The 17,634-nt window shown below is 46.9% G+C and overlaps 1 protein-coding gene across 1 annotated transcript in view; it reads left to right on the forward strand.

Annotated features, from left to right (window-relative positions):
- The first annotated feature begins 15,833 nt into the window (after positions 1-15,833).
- Positions 15,834-17,634, forward strand: part of LOC135812797 (uncharacterized) — a 76,019-nt gene continuing 74,218 nt past the window's right edge. Inside the window, exon 1 of the mRNA XM_065326017.1 lies at positions 15,834-15,920. Coding sequence (XP_065182089.1) covers positions 15,884-15,920 — 37 coding nt within the window. The 5' untranslated portion in view covers positions 15,834-15,883. The remainder of the gene's footprint in view (positions 15,921-17,634) is intronic.

Consider the following 17,634-nt stretch of genomic DNA (forward strand, 5'->3'; position numbering starts at 1 on the left):
AAAGGACACAGCGGGTTGTAACCCAACGTGGATGTTCCAGTACCTTGGTCGTCTCAAGTGGAGTTCCTCAGGGCACTGTCCTGGGGCTTGTGCTGTTCAAGTAAGTTGTATGTCCCTGAGCTCCCCAAGACCGCAGAAGCGCATGGTTGTCATCTCCCTGGTATGAACCCGTCATTACGTTGCTCCCATATGTGGGAACGCACCTCTACCTAGTAGGTACAGGTCGTCCCTCGTTAATACATAATCTCTGGGACTTGACAAATGTTATGTATTAACAGGGTTTATGTACTAAACGAAAGTGTACATAACTTGCTTGTGTACCAGAATTTTTCACTTTTTTCAACTTTTCTGAGTGTTTCTTGCTACCACGACTAGAGAGCGAGATAATCTTGATTCCCTCGATATAACATAAAAATTATGTTATAACAGTCACAGTCAGCGACAATTCTACAGTTTACATGATACATGCCCAGCCGCGCCTAGCCCAGCGCCTGTACAGTCACTCGAAAAAAAACAGAGATTTGTCGGTTCGTGATGTGCGCTCTGATTTCTGTCCACAAGTAGAAACTAGAACACGATGTGCCTCCACTGGAAGGCAAAAAGACCAACAAATGATGTACTATTGAGGTAGGTGGCATGCGGGTACGGAGAAATGTTATGTACTAACGGGGGTTATGTACTAACGAATTATGTACTAACCGACAAAATTTGTATGGAAGTGACCACGTTTCGTCCGGGACTTGAGATTTCTTATGTACTAACGGGGTTTATGTACTAACCGGACTCGTATTAACGGGGGACGACCTGTACTAGGTACCTCTATCCGGGATATCCAAGCTACTCTTTTTTTCGAACACGTTCGTATTTGGACACTGAGACGACAACATCAACCCCCCTACCGTATACCCCCGACCCCATTTCGATGCATCATGCATCAACACACCGGATACCTGTAAGGAATCCTTGCGAATTTCAAAATACAAACGTCTTGTGTCTACAGGCTGATGATGATAGGATTTGATTGATTGTTTGATCTTTATAATAAGGATTGTCCAAAGGAGAACAGTCTTTGTAGACTGGCTGCTGTAGATCTGAAGTTCGCGGAGACTGTGCAACTTTGTCACCTGGCACATACCCAGCTCTCAAGCACGTAGTCTGAAGCGGTGAGTTCATATATTCTCTTACTATTGTGTTCGCATGTCTAGTGATTTGTAGCAAAGGTGTTGTTTAGACGGGTATGGGTTCCTGTTGTACCCACGCGCAGCTGTCATGTAGGGGGGAGGGGGTGTGTGCAGCCGATTTGGTGCCTTTTGCTGTGGCCTTGTGCTTGGGTGGAGCGCTTGGAAATGATGCATCAAATCGCTTTTCCCTGCACGTCAAGCAGTTAGTAGTAGTCAGTATTTTGGTCGTCGTGACCGGCATACGAACATCGGTGTTGGTCCCGTGTGGCGACTAAATTAAAGACGGAACTGACATTGTTCTGGCTGTAGCTATCCATGTTGCTGTGGTTAACGGTGTTGATGTTGTCGGCTCTGTCAATGCTGTGTCAAATCGTTATTCTTTAACTGGGACTATGGCCTATGGCGTAAAAGAGTGAGAGATAATAATATCATATGGAGGGCAGGACATGCTTGATTATACGAGTGTATTGTGAGAGGTGAGCAAAATAGTCGTAAGCGTGAGCGTGGCTGGTGCTTGAGCAGATTGACTTTATCAGCAGTTGTTGTTGTTGTTGTTGACTTTTAAATCTGTATTCTCTCGATGGCCAATGGACAGTAAGAGATAACAGTGTGCAACAGGACAAATAGTTAATGTTTAATTAATCGTACCGGGGGCATCGGAAGGTGTTCAACATTGGAACGGCCTCAAGCGGTGCAGGGAGCAGGCTATTGGGGGTGTCTAATTAATCGTACCGGGGGCATCGGAAGGTGTTCAACGCTGGAACGGCCTGAAGCGGTGCAGGGAGCAGGCTACTGGGAGCCCGGTTTAAATTTAGATAGGCCTGGTTTAAATCTGGCTTTGGAAAATTTATTTTTCATTGCTATCAGGTTAGGCCTCTTTTCCTCTGTGCTGCGCTGATGAGTCCACAAAGGACGAGACAGTTCTGTTCGCAGATTGAGTAAAATTTAGACCAAAATAACATTTTGTAGAAAGGAAAAGGATATATGGATACGAGTTAAGAGTAACTCTCCATCACTGTAACTGGATACCATATGCAGTCAGAAAGTGCTATAACTAGGCACAAAACTGACAGAGTGCTGAGACATCCATATGTATCCATATTAGGCATATGCGGATAATGCCGGCAGAAAAATTGGCAGAATTCGGTACTTTTTCTGGTAAGGTTCATGCATGTTTGGTTGTGGATAAAGAAGTGGAGCAGAATTCGAGGAATTGCCCGCCATAAGGTTTGTATGGTTCTGCCAATTTCACTGCTTTTCGAGCAGAATCTGCCACTTTTTCGAGCATTATCCGCCAATGCCTAATCCATATGGATTCATATGTATACATATTATGTATCCATATGACCTTTTCCTTTCTACAGTACATGTATCCATATGTATCCATATGTAACCGTATGTCCTTTCCCTTTCTACATTTATTTATGGCTCAACATCCGAGTTTCAAATAATACTATCTTATTATTTCAAAAATGACTACTTCGAAGTAGATCAAATCGTTGGTGCGTCTTTCGCCGCACCTGCCGCACCGGTTTCCGACGCCCCTGTGTGCGTGGAGGGGTGGGCACTACACGAGCATACAGCGTTTGAGAAGAGCACCTCTGTACATGGAGGGGTGGGCGCTACACGAGCATACAGTGTTTAAGAAGAGCCCTGTGTACGTGGAGGGCTGGGCGCTACACGAGCATACACTAGGGAGGTTTAGTTCCCACGTAACGGAAACGCGTACGTGGGTGATACACTTAAAGTGGATGAAGGACATCCACGTTGCAATGTTATGTTTAGTCACACGGAACAAACAAAAGCATGAAGCGAAAGGCCCAAACCTGGTCAAAGACGAAGCTACCCGGGCCTAAGAAGCTCATCGAATATTTTTATTTCGTGCTTTGGAAATTTCTTCAGCTGAGCACCCTCACAGCTCGCAAAATGCGCTCCATTCTGATTTTCACCCACGTTCTGGCGGAACGTGGGTGAGTCTCCATACACGGTATGTCGTGAATCAGAAAATGTCTGTAGGTGGGTCACTGAGTATCACGTGGTACACACACGTAAAGTACCCACAGATTACGTGGGACTAAACCTCCCTAGTGTTTGAGAAGAGCCCCTGTGTGCGTGGAGGGCTGGGCGCTACATGAACATACAGTGTTTGAGAAGAGCCCCTGTGTACATGGAGGGGTGGGCGCTACACGAGCATACAGTGTTCGAGGAGAGCAGGACTATCTGGGATTAATATTAAAGAGAGTACGGGAAGGGATACTATTTAAGTAGGGTAGGTAAACGTTTGAAGTAATCAAGAGTCCTATACATAGGTGTGGTGGTGGTGGTGGTGGTGGCGGCGGCCATCTTATTCCATGGGTCTGGTTTACTTATTCTATTTCATTCCCTACCACCACCCCCCCCCCCCCACATCCCCCCGATGACTGTATTATGCTCTCATGATCAGAATGATAATGTTGCCTCTGTTGCTGCCACTGCGTGTGCGTGCGTGTGTGTGTGTGTGTGTGCAGGTGTGTGTGCGCGTGTTTGTGTGTGTGTGTGTGTGTGTGTGTGTGTGTGTGTGTGTGTGTGTCTCATATGGCGCAGTGGTATGTGCAGCGATTTCAGCGGTTACCAACAACCAGTGCATGCCGGAGTATGTGGTGTGATGTGTGTGCGTGAAAAAAAGAAAAAAAAGAAGAAAGAAAAAGATCCAAAAGTAGGGATTCACTGGCCAGAAAAAGCCACGACATAGCTCTGCGGTATAGACCATTTGGTTTGCGATGTAGAATAAAACTTCAAACAAACTTCAAACAAAACAAAAAGACCAGGCTTAATAGTGGCGGTCAATTCTTCAGCCTTGCAAGTTGTTGAATGGTGCAATCCCAGCACAAGTTGCTATGGCTTTTGCTGTAGCATTCGCTATCATCGCTTCCGGCGATGGGCGTCAAATGGTTAACCCATTGAACGCTGATGACGTCTATAGACGTCATTGAAAATGCCCCCCATGCGCGGGATGACGTCTATAGACGTCATGGGATATATAGTGATTTCTGGCACTGTTTGATGTGTAAAAGCACTGTTAGTCAGTTGGATCATGATCCTGCCTCTTGTACGATAGGTCGTTGGTTCGAATCCCGCTTGGAAACACTACGCGTCTTTTTTTCTTCTCTTTTCAGCGATCTTTCAGCTGCAATTTCACGCATTTGGCGTATTTCACGCAATTTGAGCAAACTTGCGTCCCCTATTGTGAGGCGCTATTCTTTTTGGGGACTGTATCGATTCTGTCACCCTGTGGTTGATAGTCTTGGCAATCCTTTCCAAAATATTTGAGGACCCCAGTTGCCAGAACCCTGGAGTTTTAGAACTTGCTTTTGGCCCTGTTTTTAGCATTTTATATGCAGAGTACCATAGGCAAGGACCAGTAGCGCTGAATGGGTTAATGGTGTGTGTTTGTCTGTGTGTGTGTGTGTGCGTGTGTGCGTGTGTGTGTGTGTGTGTGTGTGTGTGTGTGTGTGTGTGTGTGCATGCATGCATGAGTGTGTGCATGCATGTGCATACTAACCCCTGTATAATTATGTGTGTTTGTCCATGAATAGATATTTGCCAGACATCCATAGGACTTTTGAGCGCACCTTGAACTTCTTAAAAGGCTATTTCCAATTCCTAGAAATTTCAAAAAATGGTACAGCAGGTATGTACATCTTTAAAGCTGACTGCAGTTTTCTAGTATCACAAAGCGTAGTCATAGATTATCGGAGTACTATGGGATTTGTGTGTGTGTGCATGTGTGTGGACGTATGTTTTCTACACCTTGTCCTCACCCATGTACGGTTTGGCAAGTCCATAAGTGGGATCATTTCAAGTACACCCAAGATTTGGAGATTTCAGGAGGTGTCGGCCGTTAGGTTGGTTCAATAGCCAAAAAGAGTCATCTTTCCAAGATTCCTTTTGAGCCTCTCTCCCCTCTCCCGGGCAGACGCACACGACCAGTTTTGGGTGGGATTCCAGGATAAAATTCAAATTCACAATTCAAGCTAACTTGTTCTTGGACAATGTCACCCAGGTTATAAGAAATCCAATGGTAACAATTTTATCGAAATCGGTCCAGGCATTCAAAAGCTATAGCCATTTTTCTACAGCGAAATGGGTGTACTTTTCTCTGGCGATCAAATGGGAAATCGGCTCAAAACATGGTGAAACTACTGCACAGCAACCACCTAGCTACATACACTTTCACACGAATCAGGTGAAATTTGGTTCACAGCCGGCCTCTTATCCTTGCCTTGAGCAGATGGAATACTCACGTTTTGATTTGGCTAACCTACCCCTCTTCTTCACACGGCTTTGGCCGACAAGGACGTCAAGTCACCAGCATAGCTTTGGCCATTGCCGATAAGGACGGCAAGTCACCAACACACCAATGTTGATGTTGCCAATGCCGCCTTCTGTAGAGCTTGCGATTCAAGTTGCGAACGAAATCCAGAAGACACGCGATGTCGATGGGAGCTGGGATCAGGCTGATCATGGTGAGAGATACTGCTTCAGCTCCGACACCAACCAGTTTGATCGGTAATGACGGCAGATCACTGTTCTCCGCCAGCGCACGAGTCGTAAATCCAAGCCGCCGCGCCTGCTCTCCTTGTACCTCGCAAACAGGAAATAGTACGGAATCGTGTACTACGTTGTGCTCACTAGGCACTCATGCTGCTTGATACTCTCGATCAGCTGCCTGCGCTGGCAGTAACACCTAGTTTCTAGCGTACATCTATTCTTCTTCTACGCACTTGAAAAAATCGACATGTCGGAGGTTCTTTTAATCCTACTCGGCGCTGACTCAAATTTTGTTGCGCTGCTCTACCTTGCTTGAGAAAAACACCGGCATGGGTGATTCCGAAAGGTTTTAGGGTGCTGAAGCTGAAAATCGGTTTAAGAATCCTCTAAGATGCCATTTTGAACTTGAAAATCGCCATCAATTTCTTCTTTGACTGATCGCAATGGCCTATTTTCGCTGCATGGCGACCAAAACCCCAACATTGGACAGCTGAAAACCTCAGAAATCCACTGGTGACTTCTAAAATCCTCCAAAACTAACAATATCCCAGCGCACTGGCCTAGAATGAGCCATCATCGCGTGACCAAACCTTACTGTTTAGCGCGCGAAGAAAGTCCTCGAACCCAGTCGGCCAGATCCTGGAATCCCTAGTTTTGGCAATGTAGGTAGGTAGGTACATTTGTATTTGAATTCGCAGAACCAAACGGGCGGTGTCGCCCAATTACATGGAAGCGAATGGAAACAGTAAAATATTGTAGGAAATAGCCTAACACGATAGCAGGGTGTAGTACAAAGCAAAGAACGCTCAGTCAATGAATAACGTTAACGTTAGAATACAACAACGGGGAGGCGGTAAACAGCACATGACTGGTACTGTGGAGTACCGCAAACGTTCAAAGATTCCTGTAGTGGTCCGTAGTGGGTGCTACTGCTAGCAAGACAGAACGGGAGGCAGGCTTGTTTGAACTGGTGGTACTGGGTAATACCACGCACGTCGGATGGCAGGGTGTTCCATAAAATGGACCCGCGAGCGGTTGGACGGTCGTGGCCGGCTTTGGAGGCAGATTTGGGCACTTGAAGGCCCAAGCTGCGTTTGCGCGCGTGTTGTTCGAGTACTGGGATGCTCCAGAAGGGCTTGCAGTGCATTGCTTGCCCGACCATTCGAGCAACACCAGATCATAATAAGGGTCTTTTGCTTGTGGAGCTCTTCGACGCCATACAGCTGCAGACGAGCAAGCAGAGGTTGGGCGTGCAAGTACAAGTACAAATATGTGTGTGCACATGGGTGTATGCGTGTATATGTGTGTGTATGTGTGTGTATGTGTGTGCACTTGGGTGTATGTGTGTGTGTATGTGTGTGCACATGGGTGTATGTGTGTGTGTATGTTATTGCATGTGTGTCCCATATGGTGCAGTGGTATGTGCAGCGATTTCCAATCGATAGGTTGCGGGTTCGATTCCCGACGATTATGGTCACACACGTCTTTCTTCTCTTTCTCAGACTCTTCCTGACTTTTCTTTCATTCTCCTGGGTGGTTACCAACAGCCAGTGCATGCCGGAGTATGTGGTGTGATGTGTGTGCGGGAAAAAATAAATAAATAAAAAGACCAAAAAGTAGGGATTCACTGGCCAGAAAAAAGCCACTTCAAAGCTGTGTGGTGTAGACCAGGCTGAATAGTGGTGGTCAATTCTTCAGCCTTGCAAGCTGTTGAATGGTGCAATCCCAGCACAAGTTGCTATGGCTTCTGCTGTAGCATCGCTATCATTGCCTCTGGCGATGGGCGTCCAATGGTCCAATGGTCCAATGGCATGTGTGTACATGTATGTGTGTGTATGTGTGTATGTGTGTATGTGTGTATGTGCATGCACATGCGTGTATGCGTGAGTAAGAAATACAGTAAAAGCCAGGACAGTGGTGATAACTTGGAAATTGATACTTTTAAATGCAACGGTGGAGCTCAGTTTGTTTCATTCTTGTAACCGAAATATATGTAATAGAGAGGTTCCGCACTACGTAAAGTTGAGCAACTTTACGTTAGTGGGCGGGAAAACCCCGTGAATTCACGATTTTGCACTCCACTTACGGAAAGTTGTATACGGAGAGTATGTAGATAGGGCTCTGATAACGTAGCTGGTCCGTAAGTGGATTGGGGTACAAATTTATGACTCTCTCCCCAGGTCGATCTGGTCGTACACTGCCGCGTTCGGAGTTGCCAAGGGCAGCTACGTGATTTGAAAACTCCGTATGGCGGAACCCAGATTCGCATGCAGTTTATGTAAGACTTTCCGTAGATCGACTACGTTTTTTACTAACGTAATTACGTTATGCGGAACCTCTCTAATAACTGCAGGAAGGCAATTCCACAGGGCACTGCAGATTCTGTGTAGATAGAGTAATGACAGGGTTTGTGTCGATATTTTGGCCTGCAAAAAGATAGTCAGTAACATGTGGTTTCTGTTGCTGGTAATACTGCCCTTGCTGCTATAACTGCTGGTGCTGCTGTTGTTACTGCTGGTGCTGCTGCTGCTGCTGTTACTGCTGCTGCTATTACTGCTGCTGCTACTAATACTGCTGTTGCTGCTAATACTGCTGTTGCTGCTATAACTGCTGCTGTTGCTGCTATAACTGCTGGTGCTGCTGTTGTTACTGCTGGTGCTGCTGCTGTCACTGCTGCTGCTGCTGCTGCTGCTGTTACTAATACTGCTGTTACTGCTGCTGCTACTAATACTGCTGCTGCTGCTGTTACTGCTGCTGCTGTTACTGCTGCTGCTACTAATACTGCTGTTGCTGCTAATACTGCTGTTGCTGCTATAACTGATGCTATAACTGCTAGTGCTGCTGCTGCTGCTGCTGTTGCTGCTGCTGTTACTGCTGTTGCTGCTAATAATGCTGTTGCTGCTATAACTGCTGTTGCTGCTATAACTGCTGCTATAACTGCTGGTGCTGCTGCTTTTACTGCTGCTGCTGTTACTGCTGGTACCGCTGCTTTTACTGCTGGTGCTGCTGTTGTTACTGCTGATGCTGCTACTGTTGCTGGGGCTGGTGCTGCTGTTACTGCTGCTGCTGCTGTTGTTAATGCTGGTACCGCTGCTGCTGCTGCTGTTACTGCTGGTGCTGCTGCTGTTACTGCTGGTGCTCGACATGTTTTATTCAAAGTCCCACATATTAAAAGTGGATATTAGCAAGAAGGTACAAGAGAAGAGCTAGAGAGAAAAGGGAAACCAAGGAGGGGTCATGCAAGCAGAAAAGGGAAACCCCCAAGGAGGAGTCATGCAGGTAGAAAAGAAAAAGTACAGATTAGAGCATTGAAAGGATCGGTCACGCAATACGCAATACGGTCTTTACGGTTAATTCCCATCTGCTGCTGCTGGGGCTGGTGCTGCTGCTCTTGCTGCCATGTCCATTGTGGCCACTACTGCTCCCGTGGCTGCTGCTGTTGTTGCTGCTGTTGTTGGTGGTGCTACTGTTGGTGCTGCTGTTGTTGGTGCTACTGCCTCTTTTGTCCTGTACAGGGGCTCACCATCAGCTTCTTCAATGTCGTAGCAATCTGGCTTATCTTCCCAGGTGCGTGTTTGTCGTGCTGTACAAGATGGAGCGAAAGGCTTTTCTCAACTCTTTTGAGGGTATATATATATTGCGAGAATTAGAGAAGGATTTTCGATCAATCTGGAAAATTCTTGTTTAACACTTGGAGAGGTGGCGAAGGCACAGCTGAAAACGATAAGAAACAAATCTGAGATCTTGGAGAAGCAATCAGCAATGTGAACCAGCCACCAATGCTTTTGTTGAAACTCAACGACTTCCATAATCATATACGCGATAAAACAAGAACGTTCATACATGTGTATACACTGTACAACAAGGGAATTCAAGGCTAGTTAATCGCTACTTAAATGTCTGTAAGAACCACACTATGCCAGACATGGCCAAATTTCCGATTTCACTCAAAGTTGGCTGCTTTTATCCCTAGGTGGACCTCATTCACCAACTATGACAGTTTGGTCCAGAAATCCTCCGTTCTTAAGATATTGACCAAAATCTACAATCGATAAGAAAAGGACCTGAAACACCTTGAAACAAGGTACAAGAACGAGTGGTTACTCCTGCTCACAACAACACAGCCCAGCCAAACCAAGTGCCTCCATATACCTTTTCGCTATACTGCCAGCACTGAGATATCAAGGGAATAATCCCTGCTTTCGCAGAAACTCGAACGAAGCTGCCACGAAACTTCACTTGCTGAACAACAGCCCACCATGACGAGAAAGAAGACCAGCTCCATACCAGCAAATCAACAAGGACTGCAACAGCAGCGCAATATTTTCCAAACATGTTCTCTTCTATTGGGCAGCTAGTGCACATGAGTTTCACCAAGAGTAGACAAACAAGAGTGTGCAACTCGCAGATGGGTTGGCCCACGGCGGAATTTTTTGTTGACGTAATCTTTTCGACGACGCACGCGCTATGAGTCTTTTGGTTAGTTTTCCATCGTTCATTTGGCCGCATTTGCACTACAAAGTCGGTGCCCAGCACGTGCTCTCACATTGCTCTGCAGCAAAATGCGCGTTCTTCTGAAAAAAGGTGACGTCAACAAAAAATTCCGACGTGGGCGGGGTATCTGCAGATTGTGCAGGGGAGATCCGGAGTTGCACACTCTTGTTTATCTACTTTTGGTTTCACGTGTGCATCAATGCCTCGTCATCAATGCTCCGTCATCAATGCCCCGTCATCAATGCCCCGTCATCAATGCTCCGTCATCAATGCCTCGTCATCAATGCCCCGTCATCAATGCCCCGTCATCAATGCCCCGTCAGCAATGCCGCGTCATCAATGCCCCGTCATCAATGCCCCGTCATCAATGCCCCGTCATCAATGCCCCGTCATCAATGCCTCGTCATCAATGCCCCGTCATCAATGCCCCGGCATCAATGCGCCGTCATCAATGCCCCGTCATCAATGCCCCGTCATCAATGCCTCGTCATCAATGCCTCGTCGTTCAGGTCGACCTGAAGTGGAATGCCCACATCCAGCACATCAAGAGCAAAGTTGTGGGCACTCTCCACCTCTTGAGACGGATTCGTGGACGTCTTTCACCCACCGGCCTGTCAGCACTGTACACCGCGTATATACGCCCCGCTATCGCATATGGTTCTCTGGCTATGTCAGCTATGAATGTACAGCAACAAGATGCCCTCGAACGTCTCCAACGGCGGTCAGCAAAACTCTGCCTCTGACTCCCCCTCTTCAGTCCTTGCCACCACAGTTCGTTACTCCACCACGTCACTTGGCCAACCCTCTCATCCCGCAGGAAGCTCAAGCAGCTACTCTTTGCACACACCATCGCTGTCAAACGATCCCCGCCACACATCCAGCTTGCGACCTCAGGCTACATCACCGAGCCACCAAGCCGAGAATTGAGGCGTCATCGAGTCTTTGCCCTCCCCACCACCCACTCCACCCGCCTTCAACGTTCACCCTTGTACTCAGCATGCACTAAGTACAACCACCTGCCACCACACTGTTACTCCCTCCGAGAAATAAATGCATTCAAAAGATAAGTTACCCCGATAATAGAATCATCATTATTCTATTTCCACATGCTCCAACCCCCGCTGTAGCCCAGCCTAAGTATAGTATTTTAATCAAGGTCTATCGCCTACCTGCCCTCGCAATGGATATACTTCCCTACTAGTCTTTACTTAAATGAAGCACCCAAACCACGGCTGCCACTAGCCACTGTTTCTCCCGGTTTATTTCACCCACTCTGATTGATAACACAATCATAGTACTGCCTATCTCTCTTATTGGCTACGGCCACCGTGAGAATAAAGATAAACTTGCTCGACTAGCGCCGTCGGCTAAGGTCTCGACAATATGCGGCCGCCAGCAGGAGGTTAAGGCGGGCCTAGACCCAGAACAGCATCTTCTGGTTGAGGTCTACGAAGAGAAGGGACTCTCATCTTGGCTTACGGTGGCCCCCAGCTTCCAGGACGGAACAGTTTGGAAGAAGACTGATTTCAGAGATGCACTCTGCATTCGCCATTGCTGACGTTTGGCGAGCCTCCCAGATACATATTTATGTGGTGCGGAACTGATCGCATGGCATGCGCTCACCTGTGCAACCGGTGGCTATACGATAGCGCGCCATAACGAGGTGCACTATTTGATCGCCCACCTGCTCCAAGACAGGCGAAGCGCCAGCACCGAAAAAGAGCCCTAAAAGTTGCACTTTTATTTTCCAAATCCGAGCAAAGGCCCGGGAAATTTGAAACTCAGCTCAATATCGCCAAAAAGAGACTATTTTATCCCTTGCTCGCAAGAGCTTCCCTGGTGGTATCGTCTTGTTCCGAGGCAATGTTTGGGAAGGTGCGGGCATTCGCTGCCCTAGGTTTCGCGGAAAGCTCCAAGCGACATCATTTTCCTCGCTTTCTCGCCAGAGTTTTCAAGACCGACGCAACTCGTCGTCAAAAAGTACTCAGTGTGGATTTCGTGCCGAATTCCGCCCCAAACAATTTAGGCTGACCTCTCGCCACCAATCGAACCCACTGATATGTATCTACCTATACACGAGCAATGGTTTGAGCCCAAAGAAGGACAACTTCACAACGAGCACACTTTCTAATAATATTTTCGATGTATATCAGTATTAGAATACCATCAAAACGACAAATTGACCAGCAGAAAGACATAAAGTTGCACTACAAATACAGCAGCTGTATAAACATAAATAATTGAACAGAACACTATGTAATTGGATCCCTCCAAAAACAGTCAAGCATCCCAAATAGTATGCGCATACACATATACATGAAGGAAGGCTATGTTGCCACCATACACTGGCTACGCACACGGACATCATTCTGGAGAGCTGAGCATCAGCGTGCGCACACCCCCCACACATCTGCATGCACGCGCGCACACCCACACATGCGCATGAACACGCGCGCGCACACACACACCCATACACCCACATATACACATGCACGCGCGCACACTCCTTCCCTGTGCTGTCGAGCCACTGCCACAAGGGTTGCGTGGGCCTCGAAGGCACCGGAGAGAGAATAGGAGAACGCAGTCCCATAGATACACACACACGCACAAACACACATGTACACAACACGTGCAAGTACACACGTGGCAGCTTACTACAAGAGAACCACACAAGTTCACATGTGGGCATGAACTGTATTCACAGTTGGTCATACTGTCTTGGGGATATGAGGGAGGAGCAGGAGAGTGAGCGCGTGACTCAGACACAATGCGCTTCGACATGCTAGCACAGGCACCGGATTTTTAGGACTGGTTTGGCACTAGCTTCCGTCTCATTGGCGTGTGCCCAGCCAGTTTTGGAAAGAAAGAGTAGACGTTCATTCCTCGTTCAACCTGCAATGAACTGGAGACAACACAAACCAACAAGACGACGATGGTTGTCATCAGCTCATGTGTTCACCACCGCAGTGCTACCATTCACTTTCCTGCTCCAAATGCACTACCAGGCTGCATGGTACTACTGTCGTGGACATGGAAATCCGGTCGCACGTATAGCGGCCCCAGGGCGCTGGCCATGCAGCCGTAGCACGGTTTATCATGCGCTACTGATGGTCACATTGGATCAACATGTGCACTGCATGCAATGTTCTGTACGCGCTGAGGGCGCCGGCCCCGGTCAGTCGACTGGATTTCCATGTCCGTGACAGTACGATGTGTCGATAATAGACCGTGATTTGCATTTTCCAATGATTAGGACTGGTATTATTTCTAATTTTCACACTTAGAAAGAAAACAAGGGGCAAGATTTGATATGGATTATGTGGTTGTTGGCTATGTCAACATTTGAAAGAGGGTTGCAACCGTGATAGCACTGCAACATGAGTTTAAACCTACGTATTGCATGGTATACTCAACAGTTGGCGAACAGAGAATTTCGTGCCAAATTCCGCCCCAAGGTTGTGCACAGCAAACAACTTGATATATCATTAGCCCTACCCTTGTGCTATACGTACCCGTTTTGCCGATGGAGCCTGAGCCCCCTACTCGACTCCACGGTCCAATGACATTCGGTCATCATGGCCAATTCAAGTCACTCAAGTGTTGAGAAGTGTCTACGTCGTCGCACACAGCATGTGTCGACATACAAAAATATGTGTACGATAGAGAAAGAACTACTGAAGAGCAACCAACTGGTTTCAGCATTCTCCTTCAAAGGATAGGTCGGTGGCAGAGGACCAAAGCCGGACAATAGTTGGAAATTCTCAGCGTTGAATTTCTACAGGCTGTAGATAACTGGAAAAGCTCGATTTCCCGCTACGGAAAATAAAAAAAGTCTTGATTTGGGGTGCTGGCGCTTCGCCTGAAGAGGCCGGGACCATGGACTTTGGAACGGAGAGCTCTCTTTTCTCATATTTTCTTTTCATCTGTGTCTCCTTTCCAAGTTTTCCATGCCTGAGTCACTTGGACTTCATTCGCTTCCTTGTCATTGGACATGTTCAGTACGTTCGGTTTGCAAATTCAAATAAACACAACACCCTTCCCCCCCCCCCCTCCACCTCCCCCCCCCCCCCAGAGCCGAGATTGTTGCCTTGTGCCGGCGGTGACATCCCGAGTGAGCAATCCGTCAACAGGTCTACTGAAGCCTGCCTCAACATGCGGGCTCGGGGCTAATCTGCAGAGCCATTTTTAGGATCACGGAACACGACGTCTGTCCCCTTCAGACATGCGTTGGTGTTCCATTAGCCTGCGAAGCCTCGGTTCATGCAATCACTTCCATGTTCGCTGGACCAAACACGGAAAGTATATTGTTCGTGGACGTATGGAATGTGTTCAACTCGCTGAATCAAGTCAAGTAGCACTGCATAATATTCCTCACATCTCTCCCCGCTCTAGGCAAAGTGTTTACCAACACCTACAGTTCGCCAATACATCCTTTGGTTGCTGGTGGCGGCAAGATCTTGTCACAGGGGGGGGGGGGGGGGGACATGCCAAGAGGACCTGTTGGCGATGGCAGTGTATGCTGTCGCCACAGCACCTCTCCCTTTGCGTTCTTTTCATATTCAGTTCCACTGTAGTTTGTGTTAAGTTTCCTTTCTTTTCATTCTATTGAATTTCAAGCGATGTATTGCATTTTGGCTTGCATGTGCACTAAGCTGTTCCATGATGATGATAGATGAGGCATGAGCAGCAAAAACCAGGGTTGGGTGATATTTGAATGGGTTTTTGATGGCTTTGAACTGTCCACTAAATGAGTGATCTATGTTCCCATTTTTGGAGCTCTGAGCACCTTCCAGGATGGTAAAATAGAACACCCGAAATGATGGGTGAAGGTCAACAAAATGGTCAGCAAAAAGGCAAAAGGGAACGCAGTTACAGCTAGCTCTAATGGAGTGGTTGAGACTAATTTAGCATCATTATAGGTCTTCAAAGAAGCACAGAGTACTCTAGTTGATAATTATAGCAACATTGTTGCCTGCACTGGCTGCAATGTTACTTGAAAACTCAATCCCTGTCAAGTGCAGGTCTGGTGTTGAAATGCAGACTTGTCAGACAGAAAGAACTGTGACGACGATGACAAATTATTGAAGCCACCAAGAGGAAGGCACTTTCAAAACCATAGCACAATAAGTCTCCCCGCTTTGATCGCGGTGGCTAAAAAACGACATTGGTTCTGTTTTCGCAAATATTGGGGCATTTTGAAAAATCGCCAGGACCCCGGTTCTTGCTGCCGATGCCTCATATATAAAATATATCTGATGATTGATTCAGTTCGTGAAACTCAGAGTTACGAAACAGCACCTGCTCGTTCTTCTGTCTGTGTATTCCGCTCTTTGCCTTCAGCAAATTGAGACCCCTACGGATGTTGAATAACCTTCCCATGGTGTCTTTCTTGATTTTTTGTTGCTGTTTAGGCCACAAGAAGTTACTTGCAGATGTGCACCTCTTTGTCCATTCTGATTACGCATTCCTCCACTCTATCATGTTGCCATATAAGGATGCTCTGCTTACGTATTGATCTCTAACCCAGCTAACCCTCTAGCCCAGCTAACCCTCTTACCCAGCTAACCAAGCTTTCAGCTATGTATAAAGATTATTAGTATTTTACATTATTTTATTTCCTTGCAGGTTTGACAACCTGGGTACTAGGCAGATACAAAGAAAGCGGACCCACACCATTGATGATGAGTTCAATTCCGTTGCGAGGTTATTCAAAAGGTTAGTTAGTTTGTTTGGCTTTAGTTAGAGTTGACATGATAATTATACCTTTGTGTCCTGATGTGATGAACCACGCAAACCTATTGGCTTTTCTTCCATGGGTCGGTGTTCAATATCTTGCTGCAAACTCATACTGACCAACCACCAAAACCTCAAACAATCCCTTGACAAGACGTGCAGAATCCCTGGATTTCTCTCAAAGTCCCTGGATGGGACAAAACGTGACAGGTAAAAAAGAGCTTTTCCCGCCAAAAAAAAACGTTTGACTCTGCAGATCTGCATACAGCTCAGTTCGACTCCGCAGTGCAGTTAGATAAGTCGGCATCCCCCTGTCAATTTGCCAGTGTCAGTGCAGATCTTGCACGCTAGTTGATCAGGTCTTGTAAGTGCCGTGCACATTTCCAAGTGCGAATGGGCACCGTACATAATTTTGCAAAAACCGGGACACTCGGGACGGATACATAGAATTTTCAGGAAAATCCTGTATCAGAAAAAAACTGTGACTTTTCCGGTAGTCTGCTTGAAATCCCCGGGACCCCGGGAGTAGTGTGTAAGGGGAAATCCAGGAGGGTTGGCCAGTATACAAACTCTAAATCAACTTGCACACGCATCTGTTTCTCTCGCGGCATAGTTAAATCACCGGTGTTGGCAAATGCTCTTGATTTGTCGTATTCTCATATCACCATTACATCCTTCCTTCAGAGGTGACGATTTCCTAACAAATCACAGTGACATGGCTGGTCCCGCCCTCAGGCACTGCACCGCCTCTTCTGAAAGTATGAATGCTGCATTCATGGGGAGGACCATCCGAATTTGAGAGCAGCATCAATTGCTCTGGCAGGATCACGTTCGATGACAGCAGAAAGCAGGTACATGCTATAAACCAAACAGAAATCTCTGCTGCAACTCAGCCAGCATTGGAAAGTTGTCAGAATCCCGCTGGTCACTGCATGTACTGGGCTCTTTGTTTTGACTCAAGCTGAGGACTCATACCAGTCACAGAATATGCCTGTCACTTGCTATCATGGACACAGCTAAGGAATGCATTTGTCGCCACGGAACTCCCCACTCGCAGTGTGAAAGCTGGGAGCTCAAGCAGAAACAGTGTGCCGAGTTACGACCAGGAAACGCTGATTTCTACTTCTTGCCTTATTATTATTATTATGACTATGCAGTTATGCGTCAACGTCAGCGGTGGTAAACCACCCACAAATTCGCACGTGCTGAATGGACTTGGAAAATGAAAAATAAAAATAAAAAAGAGCAACAACAACAGAAATAGAAATACAATACAAGATGAACCTGCTAAGGGGCACATGACAGCATTGCTCAGATTGAACAGAGGACGCAGACACAGGATAAAGGGCATTGTCGACTCCGTTTTGAGAATAATCCAGTAAAATGGTGGCAGGTGGATGCAGATCCACGCACTACGTTAAGAGAGGAATTTTGTTGGTATTTAAAAACGATGTTAATTATTATTACCGCAGCAGTTATGAAAAGCAGTACTGTGATATTTCGGAGCAATATTATTTGGCCTTAGTCGTAGACGCCACTATTGGACTTGCAGACGTCCTTGCAAAGGTCCTTCAACTCCCCTCTGCCCTGTGCAATCTCCCGTGGGGAGAGGAGATCAGACAACATATTGAATCCCCTCCGCCCCACTCTCTGCAGGTCACGGGATAGCACAATAGGATGAGTCGTTCTTGGTCGT

Source organism: Sycon ciliatum, chromosome 3 (assembly GCF_964019385.1).
Source record: "Sycon ciliatum chromosome 3, ocSycCili1.1, whole genome shotgun sequence".
NCBI classification, from domain to species: domain Eukaryota; kingdom Metazoa; phylum Porifera; class Calcarea; order Leucosolenida; family Sycettidae; genus Sycon; species Sycon ciliatum.